This window comes from Taurulus bubalis (assembly GCF_910589615.1).
Source record: "Taurulus bubalis genome assembly, chromosome: 20".
Classification (NCBI taxonomy): Eukaryota; Metazoa; Chordata; class Actinopteri; order Perciformes; family Cottidae; genus Taurulus; species Taurulus bubalis.
The window spans coordinates 543,560-567,195 of record NC_136608.1 but is presented as its reverse complement, the minus strand read 5'-3'; the positions used below and the strand labels follow the sequence as shown (position 1 = coordinate 567,195).

Below are 23,636 nucleotides of genomic sequence, written 5' to 3'. Positions count from 1 at the left end.
GAGGGTCTGGGTTCGGGTCTCTCTCGGTGGTCCGGGTCCTCTGCTGCCCGCGTCTCTCCCCGCGCGTGCATCTCTGCGCGGCGATGTAAAAACAACAAGAACGAGCTCTCACGGCGCGTGACGACCCGACGGCGGCGAACAAGCTCCTCGAGCTGCTCGCGCTCCTCATCACATCCCCCCCTCTTCCTCCTCCTCCTCCTCCTCCCCCCTCCCCTCATCCCTCCCTCCTCCCCGCCGCCTCCTTTTCTTCCCACTCCTCGCTGGTCGCCGTGCTGGATCGTTCCTCCCGAACAAAGCGCTCTCCCAGCCGGCTGCAGACAGCTGCTCTCCGGACCAGCGCGGCGCGGTGTTGCGGGTGTTGCGGGTGTTGCGGTGTTGTATGAGGCGCCTCAGCGGGTTCAACAAATGCAGAAAAGGGAGAAAAGTTTCGGTAAGAACGCTTACTTTGCGCTTCTGCTTGTGTGTGGAAAACGGCACGTTTCGCGCGCCCCCGCGTGTGTGTGTGTGTGTGTGTGTGTGTGTGTGTGTGTGTGTGTGTCCGTGTCCGTGTCCGTGTCCGAGCCGTCCCGCTGATAACCTTTTCATCAGGACATCGCCGGGACGTGCTCCGGTGTCGCGGCGCTGATGCGCGCGCATCGGCTCCGGAGCGGCTGCTTGTCAAAGCCGCGTGGCGAATTGAGTCTCTGCGTTCAATCCCTTATTGGCCTTTTACCGGCGCTCCGCTGCCATGGCAACAGTAATTAAACTGATGGGGTGAAATGTCAGCGGGGACGGAAATACATCTCCATCTCCATCACCTGCATCCGGCTGGAGGAGAAAGAGAGAGAGAGAGAGAGAGAGAGAGAGAGAGAGAGAGACGAGGAGGTGAACGAGAGAGAGAGAGAGAGAGAGACAGGGAGAGAGAGAGAGAGAGCGAGCGAGAGAGAGAGAGCGAGAGACGATGAGGCTCGAGCAGCTGTGGTTCCTTCATGGAAAGAAACGGCTTTTGTTCAGCGAAGTGGTCAAATTCCTGCTTCTTCTTCTTCTTCTTCTTCTTCTTCTTCTTCTTCTTCTTCTTCTTCTTCTTCTTCCTCCCCCCCCCCCCCCCCCCCCCCCCCCCCCTCTCCCCGGGTTGATTGCACAGTGAGAAGAAACAGAAAAGAAAAGCAGGGTCTTGGTGATGAGCGGCGGCACTTTGAAGTGTTAACGAGGCCGCGCGGATCAGTGCGCTGAACGGACGCAGCCGGCCGCGCGCCCCCGCGCGCCCCCGCGCCACACATCCAGCCAATTAACAAATGAAGGAGCGCTCAGTGCGACCTGTTTGATGGGATGATGTCTGTGAACACGTGTAGCCTGAGGCAGCGGAGGACACGTGATGTGTAGTGCACTGATAGTCATTTAGGTTAGAGGAGTGCGTTGCATGCTGGGAGCCTTTAGTGTAACGTGTTAGTTTAAATCGCACGTGTAGTTTCCTCCTCCAGGTATACAGGTGTGTTTATTTACAACGTTGAACTAAGAGCAGAGAGCTGCTGGAGCAGATCCCAGAGGACCCGGTCCCAGATCCCAGAGGACCCGGTCCCGGATCCCAGAGGACCCGGTCCCGGATCCCAGAGGACCCGGTCCCGGATCCTGGTGTGGACTTCACTCAGCTGCAGACCTTCAGGGGTCTAGAGAGTTTCCACTAAAGGGGTTAAATAGAAAGTTCCATATTTAAAAGGACTACAACTGAGTGTGTGTGTGTGTGTGTGTGTGTGTGTGTGTGTGTGTGTGTGTGTGTGTGTGTGTTGAATGGGGCACAAAGGGAGTGGGGGTCTGGATGTAGAGAATACTAATTCCAGCGACCCCCCCCCTTAACAAAGGCCTCCCCGTCAGCTCACACAATGCAGCCTGCTGCAAAGCTCCCGCCTGTAGCCACGCCCCTTTGAACACAGAGGAGGTCGCCTGTAGCCACGCCCCTTTGAACACAGAGGAGGTCGCCTGTAGCCACGCCCCTTTGAACACAGAGGAGGTCGCCTGTAGCCACGCCCCTTTGAACACAGAGGAGGTCGCCTGTAGCCACGCCCCTTTGAACACAGAGGAGGTCAATGTAAAAAAACAAAAAGTGTCCTGGCAGAAACGTGCGACTGTGTCTTTGTGTCTGTGGGCTGGTGCTGCTCTCACTGCTGCCACGGGACAGCTGCTGCTGGTACTGGTGCTACTGGTGCTGCTGCTGGTACTGGTGCTACTGGTGCTGCTGCTGGTACTGGTGCTACTGGTGCTGCTGCTGGTACTGGTGCTACTGGTACTGGTGGTGGTAATGGTGCTGCTGCTGTTACTGGTGCTGCTGCTGGTACTGGTGCTACTGGTGCTGCTGCTGGCACTGGTGCTGCTGGTACTGGTGCTGCTGGTACTGGTGCTACTGGTGCTGCTGCTGGTACTGGTGCTACTGGTACTGGTGCTACTGGTGCTGCTGCTGGTACTGGTGCTGCTGGTACTGGTGCTACTGGTGCTGCTGCTGGTACTGGTGCTGCTGGTACTGGTGCTGCTGGTATTGGTGCTACTGGTGCTGCTGCTGGTACTGGTGCTGCTGGTACTGGTGCTGCTGGTACTGGTGCTACTGGTGCTGCTGCTGGTACTGGTGCTGCTGCTACTGGTGCTGGTACTTGTGGTGGTGCTGGTGCTATGCTGCTGGTACTGTTGCTGTTGGTATTGGTGGTGCTACTGCTGGTACTGGTGCTACTGGTGCTGCTGCTGGCACTGCTGCTGCTGGTACTGGTGGTGGTAGTGGTGCTGCTGCTGGTACTGGTGCTGCTGCTGGTACTGGTGCTGCTGGTGCTGCTGCTGGTACTGGTGCTACTGCTGGTACTGGTGCTGCTGCTGGTACTGGTGCTGCTGGTGCTGCTGCTGGTACTGGTGCTACTGCTGGTACTGGTGCTACTGGTGCTACTGGTGCTGCGGCTGGTACTGGTGGTGGTGGTGCTGCTGCTGGTACTAGTGCTGATGGTACTGGTGCTACTGGTGCTGGTACTTGTGGTGGTGCTGGTGTTATGCTGCTGGTGGTGCTGCTGGTACTGGTGCTGTTGGTACTGGTGGTGGTGGTGCTGCTGCTGGTACTGGTGGTGGTGCTGCTGCTGCTGCTACTAGTGCTGATGGTACTGGTGCTACTGGTGCTGGTACTTGTGGTGGTGCTGGTGTTATGCTACTGGTGGTGCTGCTGGTACTGGTGCTGGTGTTACTGGTGGTGCTGCTGCTCTCACTGCTGCCACAGGGCAGCTGCTGCTGGTGCTGCTGGTCACTTCTTCTTCTCCAGTGTTACTTAAATACAACTTTATATACATGTATATATATATATATATATATATATATATATGTATATAAAGTTGTGTATATATATATATATATATATATATATATATATATATATATATATATATATGTATATAAAGTTGTGTATATATATATATATATATATATATATATATATATATATATATATATATATATATATATATAGTTATCTGCCATAACAGCCCTGTGGACGTGTACTTGTTACAATGACCTCCACCTGTTTGGGCCAGATCAGTGCAGGGGGCCTCACAGTGTTCTCCATGACAGTAAAGTGTGTGCGTGTGTGTGTGTGTGTGTGTGTGTGTGTGTGTGTGTGTGTGTGTGTGTGTGTGTGTGTGTGTGCTCTCTTAGACCAAAGACTACATCCTCCTCTTTGAGTAATGTGCTAATCAGCAAACATTTCCATGACAATTAAAGTGCAGCGGTCCTGACTGGGAGTTTTCATTTCAAAGGACTGGGAATGAAGGCCTCACTGGTGTGAGTTCTCTAAGTTACAAATATACATATACAGACAATCAAATATCACAATGCCTTTGACCAAAGAGCTGATACGAGGGCTGTTACACAATGTACACAATGAACTGTGTAATACATAATGTATTACACATTTCACTACTGGGTAACGTCTGAATATGAAATGACTGTACTGTAGTGCAGCCTTTAAAGCCAGGAACAACAGCACTGATGTCACATTAGGATATGACCTCTAAGAGGACCTTAGAGGTCAGCTGAGCTGGGACTCCAGCGTGACCTCGTCCCTCTTCTCCACAGAGGAACGTCTCAAAGTACTCATGAGCATCTTTACTTTGTCCCTCACAACCGCCTGAGAGTGTTGAGGTCCAGATACCGGCCTGCATGTGGCCCGGTCCAGACCCACAGTCCAGCCTGCATGTGGCCCGGTCCAGACCCACAGTCCAGCCTGCATGTGGCCCGGTCCAGACCCACAGTCCAGCCTGCATGTGGCCCGGTCCAGACCCACAGTCCAGCCTGCATGTGGCCCGGGTCCAGACCCACAGTCCAGCCTGCATGTGGCCCGGTCCAGACCCACAGTCCAGCCTGCATGTGGCCCGGGTCCAGACCCACAGTCCGGCCTGCATGTGGCCCGGGTCCAGACCCACAGTTTTACATTAGAATCTGTGTTTTTGATCACACAAAAAGATTAGGTTTGTAAAGTGAGACATGAATAATCTGTGTGTGTGCAGGTGAAGTCTGTGCTTCTTGACAATCAAGAAAGACACAGATATCGTCGACAAATGCTTATTTATTATTATTATAAATGATTTGTTTATATATTTATGCTGCTGCTCAAAGGCCGAGGAGCACGCTGCGAACATGTCCCCCGTCTCCGTCCATCCTTTCACTTTTCCGATGACCTCAGACCTTTTGCATTCCTCTCCATGTTGGATCACATCCCAGTCAGCTGGATCCTTTGGGCTTCGTCCTGTTTTGTGTTATTTTTGTCTCTTTCACGGCGAGGAAACGTTTCCCTCCTCGTCGGCCAGTGTGCTGGTGTTGATGAGTGTCTGAACCTCTGTCTCTCTCTCTCTCAGGTATACAAATGCTCTCCGTCCAGCCGGACACCAAGCCAAAAGGCTGTGCCGGCTGCAACCGGAAGATCAAAGACCGCTACCTGCTGAAGGCCCTGGATAAGTACTGGCACGAGGACTGCCTCAAGTGTGCCTGCTGCGACTGCCGGCTGGGCGAGGTGGGCTCCACGCTCTACACCAAAGCCAACCTCATCCTGTGCCGGAGAGACTACCTCCGGTAAGAGTTCAGCTGGAGCTCCTCTCTTCACAAGGAGGCTTCTGCCCGTGACCTCTGACCTGGTTCTAATGTGGCAATCCTTAACATTTCAGCCCAGGATGATTTATAATTTCTGTTTGAGTGAAAACAAAAGAGGTGTGCTCCCAGTGGAGCGGTCTGGCCTTTAGTTTCGTGAGCTTCAGGTCTTCAGACCTCTGCGTGTCTACGATGGAGGAAACTGCACCGCTGCTCAAATAGAGGCTGCAATGCGTTTTACCATTTCTTCCAGATTGCCACTTTTAGGCTTCAAAATGTGTCACGACCCAGAGATTAGACAGTTTCACATGTGTGCGAATTATGGGATGGCATTTGGAGTTTTTAAATCATATACATTTTTGTTCATTGTGTGGTTTTCGCTTCTCTGTAATGTTTTTATTATTGTCATGAATATTTTGGCTTCATTCAGCGAACACCAATAGCTCAGGATTATGGTATGGCACCGCCATAGACCAGGGCTGTTCAAACATGAAGAAGACATTTGCTGTCACTAGTTGCCATGCAGATCCTTTTATGGATTTTAAACATGTAGTATTTAGGTTTGTCTTTAAAAAAAAAATCCGGCAAAAAAATGGAAATACGGCAGCTCGTGAGTGAAACTGACAAACACCTATGAGCATCACGAGGGGTAAATAACAGCAACATCTCCTCCAGTCAACTCATGTCACTGACCTCTCTGGCATGTTGGGGGTCAAGAGCGTCAAGAGAGTCTCGTCCCGTGTGAGGAGACGGGGCGTAACCAAACATGTGAGATGCAAGAGAAGGACCCGCCCCAACATCTTGATTGACAGAGCAAACCAAATGAATACATCTTGGCATTAGCTTCTTAGAGCTAGTGTTAGCAGTTACACAGCTCATAATGCCCTCTCTCATGTCGGTGTTAAAGTGGCTGTTGAAACATCTCTTTCAAACAGCTGGATGTATCGATGAGCAACGTTAGCTGTTAGCGCCGTTATTTAGCTAAGCAGTGCTGCCCTCCGGCTGCTAACAGCTAACAGCTAACAGGTGTGTTGTTCACAGTGTAGCGGTACCACAGAAGAAGCAGGGTGACAGTGTTACACCACAGTGTGTAGGACTAGTTTCCACACGCGCAGTCGCTATTAGGCAGCGAGTGGCTTTGTTGTTTCTGTGTAGCAGACAGTTCATACGTTCATAACAGTTCATATGGTATTGCAGCTGACATAAATCATTTTTATTTTAATGCCAGTCATATTTCTGAAAAAAAAAAGAATTGAAAGGACATTTATACGCAATGTAAAATGCCCGCAGCCGCCCGACAGAAGCTAGCGGCTCAACTGATGGGATTCAGTCAGCTTTTTAGCTAGAGTGTAGGCAATGTGTGTGTGTGTGTGTGTGTGTGTGTGTGTGTGTGTGTGTGTGTGTGTGTGTGTGTGTGTGTGTGTGTGTGTGTGCTGCAGGCCTTGGCACACACTGCTATGCACTGCACCCCTCATGCTCTGAGGAGCTGCACCAGAGAACAGGACCACGAGGTCTGAGCCTCCAGTCGGGACTCGTTTTATTATTATCATCATGCAGTGAAGAGCTTTCCGTCTACGCAGCTTTCACATAGAAACTCATGGCTGAAGTCAGTGGCTAATGCAGAAACGGCTGCAGCTCAGCTGCTAGCTCTCTTTCACCATCCGGTCCATGGAAGGTCGGTGGTTTGAGGGCTAAAACGTTGATTTGGAATAAAGTGTTGAAATAGCTATTAGGTCAGAGGTAAAATAACAACATAAAATAACAACATAAAATAACAACTTAAAATAACAACTTAAAATAACATTAAACAACGTAAAATAACAATGTAAAATAACAATGTAAAATAACATTAAACAATGTAAAATAACAACATAAAACAACGTAAAATAACAAAGTAAAAAAACTACATAGAATAACATTAAACAACGTAAAATAACAACATAAAACAACGTAAAATAACAACGTAAAATAACAACATAAAACAACGTAAAATAACAACGTAAAATAACAACATAAAACAACGTAAAATAACAACGTAAAATAACAACGTAAAATAACAACATAAAACAACTTAAAATAACAACGTAAAATAACAACATAAAACAACTTAAAATAACAACGTAAAACAATGTAAAATAATAACGTAAAATAACAACATAAAAAACGTAAATTCTATATATATATATATCCACACATAGAGCTGGTACCAGGCCCATCGCTGTCGTGTAGCAAAGCTCCAGAACACAGACGCTGTGAATGTCATCAGCTGATGTGGACATTGTCTCAGTACCGAGGCCGGGCGTTCGAGACCAGAGCGGGCTAAGAGGAAGACCGACCCCAACATGTTATTCTTTCATCTTCAAAGTTCAAGGTGACTGAATTGATTTGACATCTGCTCACTGCGGCTAATGAATGGCAAACACAGCCGCGCCGCGCCGGCATCAAACCTGCGGAGCGACACAGAAAGCCGGCTCCGTCGCTGAGGCAATCAACGGCCGCGGCATCACAAAGCAATACAATTTTACACACACACACACACACACACACACACACACACACACACACACTCTCCCTTACTCAGAAGGCGACCTCAAATGCATTATTTCTACTTATGTTTATCGCAGTCTGTCAGCCCAGGTTAGCGACAGGAGAGGACAGAAATAAGGATGATTTTTGTATTCCATTGGCTTCAACAGTAAATTACTCAGGCCTTCATCACACACCCCTCCTCCTCCTCTAAGTCAATCCTTTTCTGCTAAGCAGGTTGGCATGTTATTAGGCCTGACATAACCGGGGTTAATAGAATTCTTCAGGGGTCTACAACCATGAGCGATGTGATCCCACCAGCAGAGAAATAATAATCCTTTATCGCAACACATGCACAGACAACTGAGGGGGAGAAAAAACAAATACAGGAAGAAGAAACTTCAGCAGTGATCAAATATGATGTTCAAAGAGGTGTGTGTGTGTGTGTGTGTGTGTGTGTGTGTGTGTGTGTGTGTGTGTGTGTGTGTGTGTGAGTGTGTGTGTGGGGGTGTACTAAGCCATCCCTTCATAAACCTGCGACTGCAAACATAATTACAGGTATTATCTCCTGCAGCTTGATTTGTGCTTCTCTCTCCGAATGTGGAGAAAACGCAGCGAGAACATTTTATCAACAAATGATCCCTTTGAAACGGAAACCCGGTGATGGTTCTGTAACAGCGTTCTGTTTATGCTGATGTGCGGTTCCACCGCGCAGAGCGATAATGTCTGAAGCCCAGAGGAGGGAGGAGAGCCGCCTGACACGCTGAAGTTAAAAACCGCTGAGGAAATGAAGACTGCGGCCTGCTGAGTGCCACACACACACACACACACACTCACACACACACACACACACACACACACACACACAGACACACACACACACACTCACACACACACACACACTCACACACACACACACACTCACACACACACACACACACACACACACACACACACACAGACACACACACACACACTCACACACACACACACACACACACACACACAGACACACACACACACACTCACACACACACACACACACACACACTCTCACACACACACACACACACACACACACACACACACAGACACACACACACACACTCACACACACACACACTCACACACACACACACACACACACACACTCTCACACACACACACACACACACACACACACACAGCACCAGCTCCAAGGCCGGGTGCAGGCGTGAAAAAAAGCTGTTGGGCATCAGTTAATGGAAAACTGTAAATTCCAGGCATCCATTTTAAAGACAGCACCAGGAGAACACTTATTTATTTATCTATCTATTCATTCATTTTTTTTAATCCAACTTCAATTTTCCTCTACAGTGGTTTTACTAAGATTGTAAATGCAAGCAAACTCACAGAGCCGTCAACACGGCTGGATTTATTAACGTTTGGAAAGCTGGCTATCAGCGAGAGATAACAGCATGTAGAGCACGGTTCAGTGTAATAACTCAACCCTTCAGGATCAGCTGTGCAGGCCACAGCCCCCTTGTATACACACATATGTAAATGCAAATGAAAAATGTATCTTTTCTTTCATCTCGCGCGGCGCTTGTGACGCTTTGTCAGCTTGCGCGTCGGCGCCGGCCGTGACTGACATCAAGTCAGCGTTATCTGCAGCGACCGGGCCGGCTGTCTGCAAGTCATCTGTTCTTTCCGAAATCTCATTTAGATGCTTTCTTCCTTATGAACACGTGTCACACCTTTTGTACGATTATTCACAAAGTGGCAAAATATAGTTTTCTTAGCTCGGAGCGCGCTCGTTCAAATGAGGAGTTCGAGGCCAGAGTCTCACTCCATCCCGTCAACTCTTTCACCTGCGCCACACATCTTAATTATTCATATTTAAACGTTGACTCATACAGCTTAACTGTGAGCTAAAACTGACATTAACGTGTACACATATTTTCCTTCATTAACTTGAATATTTTCTTTGCATGTGTATTCGTAATATTTCCCAAATCAAACAGAGCTGACCTGTGTTCACATTGAAGCAGAGGATCAATCGTGTTGTGTGCAGCTCGAGTTTAATCACCGAGCTTAAAGTGTAGATCACGTGTGTGTGCTCGTGGGGCTCAGGCAGAGCGGGTCGGCGTCGGCAGTTTGATCCCAGGCCGCATGTTGAAGTGTCCAGGGGCAAGATACCAAACCCACCCACATCCCCCCGAAGCATTTGCCGTCGGTGTGTGTGTTAGTGAGTGATTGAGACAGTGTGTGTGTGTGTGTGTGTGTGTGTGTGTGTGTGTGTGTGTGAGAGAGTGAGAGTGTGTGTGTGTGTGTGTGTGTGTGTGTGTGTGTGTGTGTGTGTGTGTGTGTGTGTGTGTGTGTGAGCACAGGGTTCACAGAGTGAGTGCAGGTCATGGAACACCTGGAGAAGTCATGGCATTTTTAAATGGTTATTTCCAGGCCTGGAAAAGTCCTTGAAAAAAATAAAATCCCAAAAGTGTTGTAAAAGTCATGTAAATGTGTTATATTCATGTGTTCATGTAAATGTGTTATATTCATGTGTTCATGACGTTCATTTACGCTGAGTTTGAAATGATTAATATGCTTTTAAAAGAAAGACTCAAAATATAAGCAGGCATACATACAGGCATCTATATAAATGTTTATTCTTTTAATCAAACTATTGTCTCATTTATTTGTGTCATTTAAGGTTTACTGTATGCTTTGCATTCTCATTGTTAGTTTAAATACTACATTTACTCACTTTCTACTGTTTACACCCAGACTTCACTAAATGTTTGTAATGGACATTTGGTTTAAAGTCATGGACTCCACTGGTCAAGATGTGTCTGAACCCTGAGTGTTAAATGTGGAGGTGTTACCTCTCGCCCTCAGCTGACCTCAGAACTCCCAGGACAACGTCCAGAGAGCGAGAATGTTGGGTTGGTCAAACAAACACAGGACTTTCACCTAGCAGTCCACTGTCCCGTCCTCACACTTATTTCACCTTACGTCTGTTACGTACTAACCTCACCCCACGGCCACGAGCTGATCTCAGTGTGTTACGTACTAACCTCACCCCACGGCCACGAGCTGATCTCAGTGTGTTACGTACTAACCTCACCCCACGGCCACGAGCTGATCTCAGTGTGTTACGTACTAACCTCACCCCACGGCCACGAGCTGATCTCAGTGTGTTACGTACTAACCTCACCCCACGGCCACGAGCTGATCTCAGTGTGTTACGTACTAACCTCACCCCACGGCCACGAGCTGATCTCAGTGTGTTACGTACTAACCTCACCCCACGGCCACGAGCTGATCTCAGTGTGTTACGTACTAACCTCACCCCACTGCCACGAGCTGATCTCAGTGTGTTACGTACTAACCTCACCCCACGGCCACGAGCTGATCTCAGTGTGTTACGTACTAACCTCACCCCACGGCCACGAGGTCTGCGTTCTGTGAGGACGGAGAGCGTCATAGTTAACAGAATCTTTCCTGATCGAGCTGAGCGTATGCAGAGAAGTGTATCATTATTGGAGCCGCATGTTACTTACATGAATCAACTCTGAACATATGAAAGACTAATCTACCGGCGTTGTGTGCTGCTAACTGGCTAATGTAGCTCCACTGACAATGATGGACACATCACTCAGCAGCGACCCGTTATGAAAAATAAAAACTCCCATTAACGACAGAGACGAAGCACCAAAGAGCAGTCAGTGTCAGACTGAATAATGGAGCGGTAATTACATGTCCCTACAGCGGGAACACCGGCTGGAGATACGGCTCAGTTCTGCCCAGATTACACACACACACACACACACATTCCTCAGAGCAGCGATAGCTCCCTCATGCAAGCGGCTCCAAAGAGCCTTCGGCCCGCGTCCTGGATCATCAGGACACCAGACACCTGAAAGCAGCAACACGAGACCGGATCCTCTTCCAGAGGTTCTCGTGACATCGTACGACAAGTGATGGGGATCTTCTGTGCGTTCTGTCCAACATGGTGAACGAGGACGCCAGCCAGTTTAGGACCTGTTTAGTACTTTAGGGTCAGAAACATGTTTCTGATGTCAAATGGTTTGTTCATCAAGTAGAAGAAGAAAGTGGTTTTCTTCTCCTTCTTCTTCTTTTTCTTCTTCTTCTTCTTCTTCTTGAACCACTGGAGCCTGGAATGTGCCGGTTCATTCAGGACTAGATTGGACCTGTCTCCGCTGCTTGTTGTGACAATAGAACACTCGGCATGCAGAGAGAGCTTCTTAGTGGGCTTAAAGGTGGAGAATGAGGCACTTTACCTTCTTCTTCCATCATCTTTCTCTCTCTCTCTCTCTCTCTCTACTCTCTCTCTCTCTCTCTCTCTCACACACACACACACACACACACACACACACACACACACACACCGTGTGCCTCTCCATCTCCCTCTTGAGTCTCGGCCCTCTCGGCCTTCTTTGAAGCTGCTAATCAGGCTCTCCATCCCTTTAGAGGGCTGTGATGATTACTTGATTCTAATTACATACCAGTGGGGATTTTAGTTTGAGCTTCCTGTAGCATCATGTAGCTTCCAGTAGCTTCCTGTAGCTTCCAGTAGCTTCCTGTAGCCTTCTGTAGCTTCCTGTAGCTTCCTGTAGCTTCCAGTATCTTCCTGTAGCTTCCAGTAGCCTTCTGTAGCTTTCTGTAGCTTCCAGTAGCTTCCTGTAGCTTCCAGTAGCTTCCAGTATCTTCCTGTAGCTTCCAGTAGCTTCCAGTAGCTTCCTGTAGCCTTCTGTAGCTTCCAGTAGCTTCATGTCGCTTCATGTAGCTTCCAGTAGCTTCCTGTAGCCTTCTGTAGCTTCCAGTAGCTTCCAGTAGCTTTAAGTAGCTTCCAGCAGCTTCCTGTAGCTTCCAGTAGCCTCCCTGGAGACTCCTCGTATGAGGCCAGTCCCAGCAGCGAGGCAGCCTCAGCACTACAAGGTGAACTATTCCCCGCCACGTGTTATTATTAATAACTGCCAGAGAGAAGGGTCACCCAAGACAACTCCTTGAAAAGAACCTCGGGCGAGGCAAGTAGGCCGCAGCTGTGTTTTAGAACCACCAGGAGACGGCTGCTGTACAGGATGATGCATGAGGGGACACACGTGTTTCAGTGGCGAATGAAGATGTCACCTCCTGGAGCTGTTAGCATACCGTCACCACGGCGATAAGGGTTAGAATATGAAGAGGTCGGCTATAACTTTCAACAACCCTTCCTCCCTGTCTCTCTCTCTCTCTCTCTCTCTCTCCTCTCTCTCTGTCTCTCTCTCTCTCTGTCTCTCTCTCTCTCTGTCTCTCTCTCTGTCTGTCTGTCTGTCTCTCTCTCTCTCCCTGTCTCTCTCTTACTCTCTCTCTCTCCCTGTCTCTCTCTTCCTCTCTCTCTCTTCCTCTCTGTCTCTCTCTTCCTCTCTCTCTCTTCCTCTCTGTCTCTCTCTTCCTCTCTCTCTCTTACTCTCTGTCTCTCCCCGTCTCTCTCTTCCTCTCTCTCTCTCTCTCTGTCTCTCTCTTCCTCTCTCTCTCTCTCTCACCGTCTCTCTCTTCCTCGCTCTCTCTCTCTCCCTGTCTCTCTCTTCCTCTCTCTCTCTTCCTCTCTCTCTCTTCCTCTCTCTCTCTCTGTCTGTCTCTGTCTGTCTGTCTGTCTGTCTGTCTGTCTCTCTCTCTTCCTGTCTCTCTCTTCCTCTCTCTCTCTGTCTGTCTGTCTGTCTCTCTCTGTCTCTCTGGAGGGTCCAGAGAGAAGGAGCTGAGACCTGGAGGGTCCAGAGAGAGAGAGCTGAGACCTGGAGGGTCCAGAGAGAGAGCTGAGACCTGGAGGGTCCAGAGAGAGGGTGCTGAGACCTGGAGGGTCCAGAGAGAAGGAGCTGAGACCTGGAGGGTCCAGAGAGAAGGAGCTGAGACCTGGAGGGTCCAGAGAGAGAGAGAGAGCTGAGACCTGGAGGGTCCAGAGAGAGAGAGAGCTGAGACCTGGAGGGTCCAGAGAGAGAGACCTGAGACCTGGAGGGTCCAGAGAGAGGGAGCTGAGACCTGGAGGGTCCAGAGAGAAGGAGCTGAGACCTGGAGGGTCCAGAGAGAGAAAGAGCTGAGACCTGGAGGGTCCAGAGAGAAGGAGCTGAGACCTGGAGGGTCCAGAGAGAGAGACCTGAGACCTGGAGGGTCCAGAGAGAGGGAGCTGAGACCTGGAGGGTCCAGAGAGAGGGATGAGACCTGGAGGGTCCAGAGAGAGAGAGAGAGAGAGCTGAGACCTGGAGGGTCCAGAGAGAGAGAGCTGAGACCTGGAGGGTCCAGAGAGAGAGAGCTGAGACCTGGAGGGTCCAGAGAGAAGGAGCTGAGACCTGGAGGGTCCAGAGAGAGAGAGAGCTGAGACCTGGAGGGTCCAGAGAGAAGGAGCTGAGACCTGGAGGGTCCAGAGAGAAGGAGCTGAGACCTGGAGGGTCCAGAGAGAGAGAGCTGAGACCTGGAGGGTCCAGAGAGAGAGAGCTGAGGCCTGGAGGGTCCAGAGAGAGAGAGAGAGCTGAGACCTGGAGTGTCCAGAGAGAAGGAGCTGAGACCTGGAGGGTCCAGAGAGAGAGACCTGAGACCTGGAGGGTCCAGAGAGAGAGAGAGAGCTGAGACCTGGAGGGTCCAGAGAGAGAGAGAGCTGAGACCTGTAGGGTCCAGAGAGAGAGCTGAGACCTGGAGGGTCCAGAGAGAAGGAGCTGAGACCTGGAGGGTCCCACACGGCCAGAGAGAGAGAGAGAGAGAGAGAGAGGCTGGAGGCTCGGCTGCTAACCAGATGAATCTCCACCATCGCCTGAAGGGAACAACTCCTACATTATTTATTCTGTCAACTCTCAGAACCCTGAGAATGGCAGTTGATCGTCTCTAAGAAACCAAGTATGGGCTGTTTATGGGTGTTTTCTAGCACTGGTAATGCAGCGTGAGCAGTGATGTCATTGCATGCTGTAGTCCTGATAGACATCATCACTGTTCTGTAGGAGAGAGGTGACAGAACCAACAAGGGACCTTCTGCTTTGCCTTTCAATTCATTTAAATTACCTTTTCAATGTATATATATATACAACATAGACGCCCCCCGCTGCCCGCGTCGGGCGTGGAGCCGGGGCTGGTCCAGCTACCTTCGGTGGTTGTTAGCTGTCGTGTTTTTAAATACACATGAGACGTGAGAACATTCATTCCTCGGTCGCCATGCTCTGACCTCCCGGTCACAGGTTGTGCTTCCACCTGAATCCCCCTGGGTCCTAAGGTATGTGTTATGAACATCCGTTAAACATACGTGAACATCAATGTACCAACATACATTTAGAACAAATACCACACTAGCTGCTGCAGCTAGCGCTGACAACACCTTTTATTTGTGTGCAGCTGTGTGTTACAAGGAGCTTCTCTCAGCCACTATGGCGGCTCATGTCAGCTGTGCTGGCTGGACCCCCAACCCGGGTCCTATTCTGTGGACCGGGTCCTCCCGTAGGCCCACGGGGGTGCTCAGCCTGGTCTCTGTTTCATCAGGTCTTAGGCTTATCTAATTCACTGTCCCAAACACATCAACCAGGGTAATGAAAAATTCATTGAGTCAGTTACTTTGCGCAATTGAACACATCCATCATCTCCCGCTGCTTTGTGATATTGTAAATCATGTGACCGTCCCGACCAGGCTCTTTGTAATGAATATTGACTCGTATTGCGTTAAATCCATTGGAGCAAATCAAGCCTTTAAAGCGCCTGAAAGCCGCCGCGCCCGCTCCCCGGTCACGGGGCGCCCGAGTGGCAGCGCTCAAGCTTTTCATTTCATTTTCCAACAGCGTCCAGTCCACGCCGCTAACTCCGTTACCTGCTGACTCGGGTTGAATTGAACTCCCTCCGCGGTGGATCACTGGCTTCATCCCGACTATTTGATATCCTCCTTCCTTCTAGATTAACCTCATGGCCCTAATAAATGGTCCGTATTGACATCAAAGGGATGGGAAGATGACGCTATGCCTGATGGGAAAGGGAACGCCCGGCTCCCCTTCTCACCGAACAGTAATTGTGTCCTCTCCGAAATTATGCTCCTCTTTGTCTTTTTAATTAAACTCAAGAGCAGTTTGGAGGCTGGTTGACCTTTGCTGGCCCTCTTTACGGGGAGGCCGCAGGTCATTCCCATGCATATATTAAAAGCTCGCCCTCCCGCTTCCTCTGAGGCAATGATCCACGAGGCTTTGCAGATTAAGGAGAGGCTCGGGTCTCCAGTATTGCCCGTTTTTTAATCTGCTATGTGGGACGTTCTTTGATAGAGAAGAAGCAGAAATGTTTCAGACTTTAGTTAAAATGGTTAAGGGGAAGTATATTCTAAGTGATTGTGTTCTGCCTTCAGCCTCCTTAACCCGGACCTTTCACTCACTTTCCTCTTTAGAAGGAACACACACACACACACACACACACAAGGAATTTGTTTGCTACAGGCGCCAGTAGAGAATTTAGAATTGGAATTAAAAAAGAAAAGAAATAAAAGAAATAAAAATATGTCAATATACAAATACACAAACAACCAAGAGGGATGGAATCTAGTCTCACATCTGGATATCGATATAATACAGATCCATTTCCCTGCTGTGTGTTCATAATGTGCTCCCGTGGAGGAGAATGGAGGCACTCTCTTCTTTGTGCGATGCAGTGCTGAGCCTCAGCCCGGCCTCAGCCCGGCCTCATCTCGGCCTCATCTCGGCCTCAGCCCGGCCTCATCTCGGCCTCATCTCGGCCTCATCTCGGCCTCAGCCCGGCCTCAACCTGGCCTCATCTCGGCCTGAGCCCGGCCTCAGCTCGGCCTCAGCTAGTTGCCACATCGTTGGCTGCCAGCTCTCTTCTGCAGGCGGTGATAACAGGCTGCTGTCGTCACGGTGATATGCAGCCCCCTCACCCCACAGGCTCTTGGCATCGGGTTTGTTTTGTTTCGGGGGGCTGTGTGTTTGGGAACCGTTCCCCGCTCTCATCCTGTACGCTCTCACATAGAACCCTGAAAGGGGAGACAAACCCTTCTCCCTCGTGAACCGGCTCCTCTCCGGATTCAACTATTGATGCTGAAACGCTCCGAGTGACAAAAGCAGATGTGTTGTGGCGGGCGGGATCAGACGCGGCCATGCATGATTAATGAAGAAGACGAGGGCCTGGCTTTGGGCCCGCCCACGAGAGGGGGAGAGAGAGAGAGAGAGAGATAGAGAGAGAAAGCACCTGTTAGTCAAACACTCCCCCATAGTGTGACCTCTGCATGTTAGGGCTGAGAGCAGATCCCAGACCAGAAGGTCTCCGGTCTGGGATCTGCAGGTTCAGAGAGCTCCCCCTCTGCCCAGGGCCCCCGGGGGCCTCAACAGGGCTCCAATTAATAGTTCATGAGTTGTGGCTCTGTCCACACAAGCCTTTTCACCAGCAACAGTGTGCCTTTCTTTTGTTTAACATTACTTGTCACTGGAGGGTTACGCAGCTTTCCTCTGATGGCTTGATGGTCTCCCTACGCGCTTCCAGATGTCAGCAGCAGCCTTATGATGACTGATAGAAATGATGGAGGAAGGAACAACACTAAACGTTGAATGTAATGGAATATTTTTAAATTGTGGTATTGCTACTCTGACCTAAAAAAACAATCTAAATCCTTCTTCCACCTCTGTCTAGTGTCTGAAACTTACACATTGAATTTGACTCGACCGTGACAGCGTCGTCCTGAGGGTTAGGGTTCCACTCTTAGGAGTGCGAGGGTTCCACGTGGAGGAGGGTTAGGGTTCCATGTGGAGGAGGGCTAGGGTTCCATGTGGAGGAGGGCTAGGGTTCCATGTGGAGGAGGGCTAGGGTTCCATGTGGAGGAGGGCTAGGGTTCCATGTGGAGGAGGGTTAGGGTTCCACTCTTAGGAGGGCTAGGGTCCCACGTGGAGGAGGGCTAGGGTTCCATGTGGAGGAGGGCTAGGGTTCCACGTGGAGGAGGGCTAGGGTTCCATGTGGAGGAGGGCTAGGGTTCCATGTGGAGGAGGGCTAGGGTTCCATGTGGAGGAGGGTTAGGGTTCCATGTGGAGGAGGGTTAGGGTTCCACTCTTAGGAGGGCTAGGGTCCCACGTGGAGGAGGGCTAGGGTTCCATGTGGAGGAGGGCTAGGGTTCCACGTGGAGGAGGGCTAGGGTTCCATGCGGAGGAGGGCTAGGGTTCCATGTGGAGGAGGGCTAGGGTTCCATGTGGAGGAGGGCTAGGGTTCCATGTGGAGGAGGGTTAGGGTTCCATGTGGAGGAGGGTTAGGGTTCCACGCGTAGGAGGGTTAGGGTTCCATGTGGAGGAGGGTTAGGGTTCATGTGGAGGAGGGTTAGGGTTCCACGCGTAGGAGGGTTAGGGTTCCATGTGGAGGAGGGCTAGGGTTCCATGTGGAGGAGGGCTAGGGTTCCACGCATAGGAGGGTTAGGGTTCCACACGTAGGAGGGTTAGGGTTCCATGTGGAGGAGGGTTAGGGTTCCACGCGTAGGAGGGTTAGGGTTTCATGTGGAGGAGGGTTAGGGTTGCATGTGAAGGAGGGTTAGGGTTCCATGTGGAGGAGGGTTAGGGTTCCATGTGGAGGAGGGTTAGGGTTCCATGTGGAGGAGGCCACCTCTCAATGTTTCTGTAGGTATCGCCATGTAGTTCCAGCTCTGCTGAGCTGCTCAGCTTGCCAGCAATTAGCATGGCTGTGTGTGTGTGTGTGTGGATGCGGTGGGCTTCAGCCAGGCCTCCTGTGCCACCCCTTGGTTAATGAGGCCTTTATGGAGATGAATTGGGGGAGAGGAGGACAGGGAGACTGGAGCTGGTTGCAGCTGTTAGCAGCGTGAGTGGTGGAGGGGAGGAGGGTGTGTGTGTGTGTGTGTGTGTGTGTGTGTGTGTGTGTGTGTGTGTGTGTGTAGGGGGGCAGCACTGTGGAAAACAGGATTTCAAAATGCTGATTGGTCGGTGTCAGCCCCACTTAAGGCGTTATTTGGATGGTGTAGGCAGAGCTGTGAGGCCGCCGCTGAACCCCTGAGCGACTTCTCAATTAGTGGGCGGCCTAGCGGAACCGGCAGACACACTATTGTGCGCCCCCTCCACCGAGCCCCGATCCAGATCCGCCTCCTCCTCAGGCCGCACGGCACCGGATCTTTGCAGCTGGTCAAGTCCTTCTGAACGCGCCACGATGGAATCCTTTTGAAAAGCGTCCTTCTTTTGGTCGTAGAGCCGAAAATAACTGGTTTTCACGAGGCAAAAGCTTTTGCGAGCATAATTTGCTTTTGATGTCGCGCTCTCCTCCACGAGAACCACAGACTGTGATGCTTTGTGATGCGTCCAGCCTGGATCTGTGTGATAACAGTAGAGGGGGGTTGTAGACTCCGAGCCGGTTCGCTGTGAGCTCGTTGTAAAATGAGATGTAAATGCAACAATTTTAGCAGCCTGAGTTATTCATGAAGAAGCCAGAAGAAGGAGTGGAATGCTAATGCTGCACAGCGCTCGCCCTCGGCCCTAAGGCACGTCAACAAACAAGTCACTCAGCGAAGGAATTAACAACTTCATTAAGTCACCTGATGGCTAATGCTGCTGCTTCTTCAGGCTGAACCAGGTGACTGGAAAGGCTCCTGAAGGCATCATCTCAGGATGCTCGTCCAAACCCAGACTCTGGAAAATGAAAAGAAATCTGTGCGGCCAAATCCATACAAAGACTCATTATTGAGAGGACATCCAATCTATAATTGGTTTTGGAGGTATGAAAGAATCAATGTGGGCCTCTTGCATATCTGATGTGTATCTGAGGCTGGAGGTCCATTGATTGCCCCTCCCACCAGTTCTCCATACCTTTTAATCTGCCAGATGCTAAAGAGGCAATCAAGGCGATCTGCAGCCGCGCTGTCAGAGCATGTGTCCATGTGTCAGTCTGCTGATTTCCACCGCCACCTGGCTGCATTAAGGGCGCTGATCCATGGGGGGCCCAGATGATGAGCTGCAGAAATCATGACACGTCACACAGACAACAACAACAACTCTGCTTCAGTTGCTCTGCCAGGATGGGCACGTGATCCATATCTGCAGATATATGCATATAGAAAGAATATGGAGCAAATGCATTTATCACTTGCCGTACAAATTGTACATCATTATATGAGGACCATTATTGGTAAAAAAAAAAATAAAAGTGAAAATACAGAACTGGGGTTCTGTATTAATTTGACATGAAATAATGTTTTCAAAACATTATTGAAAAGAAATACTAATATAACATATTTTGCAATCTGCAACACTTTGTTACCGCAGTGTTTAAAGGCGGAGTCTGTGGTGTGAGGAGGTCAAAATGAAGCGATGTCGTTACTTTAATCTCAAGGATTAGCGAATAGCAAATGTATGGCTATATCATCTCAGAAAATATTTGTTCTCGTAAATTTGTGGGCAGTTTTTTCCGTAACATTTTTTTAATGCATTTTTTTTTCTCTGAATATTACCCCCCTCCCCTCGCTCCATAACTCCATAACTCCCTCACACACTGCCACAGCACTGACCACTGAATGTCCTGGAGAACATTTGAGAGATACCAAAGTCAAAGTAAAGTCAAAGATAACCCAGACTCTCATGGAGGTGTGGTAAAGGAACAGAGGTCACATGTCAGCTGGTCTCATGAAGGTGTGGTAAAGGAACAGAGGTCTGACATGTCATGTCATGGATGTTCAGTGGGAGCTGCTCTCCTCCAGCTGCTGCAAGTTAAGTTGCTCTACAACGCCTCTCAGGCTTTAATGCTTTTTCCATACTTGGGTTTGGCCAGACCTGAGGCTTTTGTAGGCTCATTAATGTAATTGGCTGCACTCGGTCCATTCATTACCGGGATCTCCTTTGTTCCACAGCTCTTCTGGCTTCATTTCCACAACGTGTTTGCCTCATCACCACGTTCTTCGTCCAATAAAGAGCCATTAAACTCCGGGAAATGTGGGCGTTCCTGTCCACAAGGCCTCTGTGGTACCCAGATGTACCCACTCATAGAGCGGGGGGCTTTTGATTCTCACTGATATGAATATTTAGATTTTATACATTTGCAGACACTGTCTCACGGTGAGACGCAACTGAATAGAGTCTATGAAGGAAAACATGAAAATGCATAATTATCTACCATAATGTGGTCATTTTTATTTCCGTTCATCTTTGTCAGAATGCATTTAGATTTGAGAACAAAAACTTGATGAGATGAACAGAAACATAATCAGCAGCAGTTATTCAGTGATTAATGCCAGACGTCCTCCGGTCCTCTTCGGTCATTGTGGAGGAATGTTTGGGGCTTTATGGATGTCTGTTTGAGGACGTCACCTTTTGATGACCCTATTACAGCGTTTTCTGAATTTATATACATTTAACAATTTGAGGAGGAATTTAAAAAACAATAACAATAATAGTCATTAATTTGCAGGCATTCTGCCGTGAAAAGCATCGCAACCAATTTCATCATGTTTATGTCTAAGTCTATATGATTGTATATAAATACAGGAAATATGATTTCAGTCATATCCTTAAAAGAAATCTCTCCAGTTGCCATCTGAAATCTTTTACCTCGTTCCAATCTGATATCTGTGTTGCTTATAACTCAGTGAAACACTGGAAATGAATTCATACAATGTGGAACTGTTCTTTAGAATAAGAGATATTGAATGTTCCACCAATCACACTGAAGGACAGAATAAGCAACAGCCCTATCCAAGAATGATGTCTGGAGAACGTGTTGACCTTTATTGATGGCAGATTGTTCCCATTTTACCTCCGATGCGTAGCAGATAGGATAATAAGGAAATGTAATAAATATGAAAAAGATATCGCTGCTGACAGCTTGCAACTGTTGGCTTGGAGGCAGCGGTGGGAATATTCATAATATTCCTCTCCATGCCAGTGTTTCACCAATGTGTCCATCAGCCAGAGTTCACCTGATGGGCACCCTGCCGCTTCGGCTTCGGGGTTGTTTCCCTGCACATGCTTTCCTTTTCTGTCAAAGATGCTTTTGAGAAAAAATAATTGAACCGCTGTGAACCAGACAAATGGATTTGACCATCACAAGCTACAAACCCAAAACAGGAAGTGGATTGTTGTGTTTTTTTCTTCGCTGTTCTTCCTTTTGTTTGTTTCTAAATTCTCAATCATTTCTCTTATTTATTCTGTCCCTTAAAGGTTCAAATAGCAGATAATATTATACAAATAAATGTGTGTGTGTACCGTGTTTAATGAAATGTGCATAGATGTTAAAAGCTCTGAAAGCACCCTATAATTGTTATGTTGTGCTTTAGAAAGCTTGGCTGCCATTAACCTCCCAACACCACATTCACTTCACAATTCACACGTCTAGTAATTACCTCGGCAGTAATGCTCGGCCCCGCATGCGTGTGTTCTGAAGTTCCTGTAATTAAATTGGGCTTTTCACATGTAATCTGAAAATGCTAAGGGGTCAAACTGGGCACCGGTAGTCACAAGCGATTGAGCCTGAAGGAGGGTCCCAGATACTGGAGGGTCTTGTTTCTTTCCAGCGCCTAATTGTCCCAAAGAGAGGGGTCACATTTCCTCAAGGGGAGGTCAAGAGTAGGGGGCCTTTGTTGGGTTTTTCCAAAAGAAGAAATGTCGTTTGATGGGAGGAAAACAAATGACAGGACCTTCAGTGACAATATCATTTAGCCTTCATTTATGTTATAGGTTACATGAAGTGTGCAGAAAGATATTAACCAAAGCTCTCAGGGGGTTGTCATATCTAACATCCTGATAAAGCAGCTCCAACATTTATAAATAGCTAAAAGCCACTCGAGCTGATGAACAAGGCTAACTTCTACCAAACTGTTTTTACATGATCTTCACTGAAACTTCGCACCACGTGGCAAGTTGCTATAGTTGAGTCCTTAAAGGTTCACAAGGTTTCAAGTCTGTCTTTGAGCACTAAGTGTAGAAGGTTCTGGGAGATCTAGTGGTAGGGTTGCAGATGGCAACCAACAGAAATCTTCGACTGCGGTAACAAAGCCGTGGTAACGACTAGGGGTGGGGAAAAAATTGATTCAGCATAGTATCGTAATATTTTGCATAGCGATATTGTAAGCCGAGTATCGATCTTTCATTTAATCAATTATAAACATTTTGGTCCTAGAATAATCAAATCAATTGGCTTTTCAGCCCACTAGATCGTGCTGTGTTGTTTTGTGGTGAGGTCAGCAGAGGTCCCAGGTCAGCACGATGGTAGGAAGTTGGTCAAAGCAAAATGGAGACAACATCTATGACAGTGTTGGTCAGTTTGTCTGCTTGACAATCCCATTTTGCTGCAATACAAATGATTCAATTCAAATTAATTCAGTTTATTTTGTATAGCCCAACATCACAAATACAAGTTTGCCTCGGAGGGCTTTACAATCTGTACATATGACATCCCTGTCCCGGGACCTCACATCGGATCAGGAAAAACTCCCCCAAAAAGATAGTAAAAACCCTTTCACAGGGAAAAAAAGGGGAAGAAACCCGAGGGAGAGCAACAGAGGAGGATCCCTCTCCCCGGATGGACAGAAGCAAAAGATGTCATGTGGCTAGAATGAATAACGTAACGGAGTTACAGCACATTCAATGAATGTGACAGAAATTATTCATATAATGAGTAGTATGCATGGTCCATGATCCAGATTGCCACGACCCATTAAGCAGAAGGAGGTAGAGAGGAGGGGCATCCCAGGGGCAGTGGGAGGAGAAAGCAGGGCCATGGCAGCAGCTGGCAGGACGGCTCCAGGCCAGTTGCATCAGCAGGGCCATGGTTGCATCAGCAGGCAGCCACGAATCCATGGAAAAAGAAAGTAGAGTTAGTAATATGCATGAAGAGACAATCATTTATCCAGGAGAGAAAGAAGAGGTGAAGAGGAGGAGCGAAAAGAGGAAGAGAAGGAAAGGAGGAGCTCAGTGTATCCTAAAATGTCCCCCAGCAGTCTAGGCCTATAGCAGCATATCTAGGGGCTGGACCAGGGCAAACCTGAGCCAGCCCTAACTATAAGCCTGAAACAGCCCTAACTATAAGCGCCATCAAAGAGGAAA

At 48.7% G+C, this 23,636-nt stretch overlaps 1 protein-coding gene across 1 annotated transcript in view; it reads left to right on the top strand.

Annotated features, from left to right (window-relative positions):
- Positions 1-405: 405 nt before the first annotated feature.
- The window catches only part of lmo3 (LIM domain only 3), a gene marked incomplete at both ends in the record, with an annotated part of 42,352 nt that continues 19,121 nt past the window's right edge, over positions 406-23,636 (top strand). The window contains 2 exons of the mRNA XM_079236266.1: positions 406-430; positions 4,857-5,070. Of these exons, the coding sequence (XP_079092392.1) occupies positions 406-430; positions 4,857-5,070 (239 nt within the window). The remainder of the gene's footprint in view (positions 431-4,856; positions 5,071-23,636) is intronic.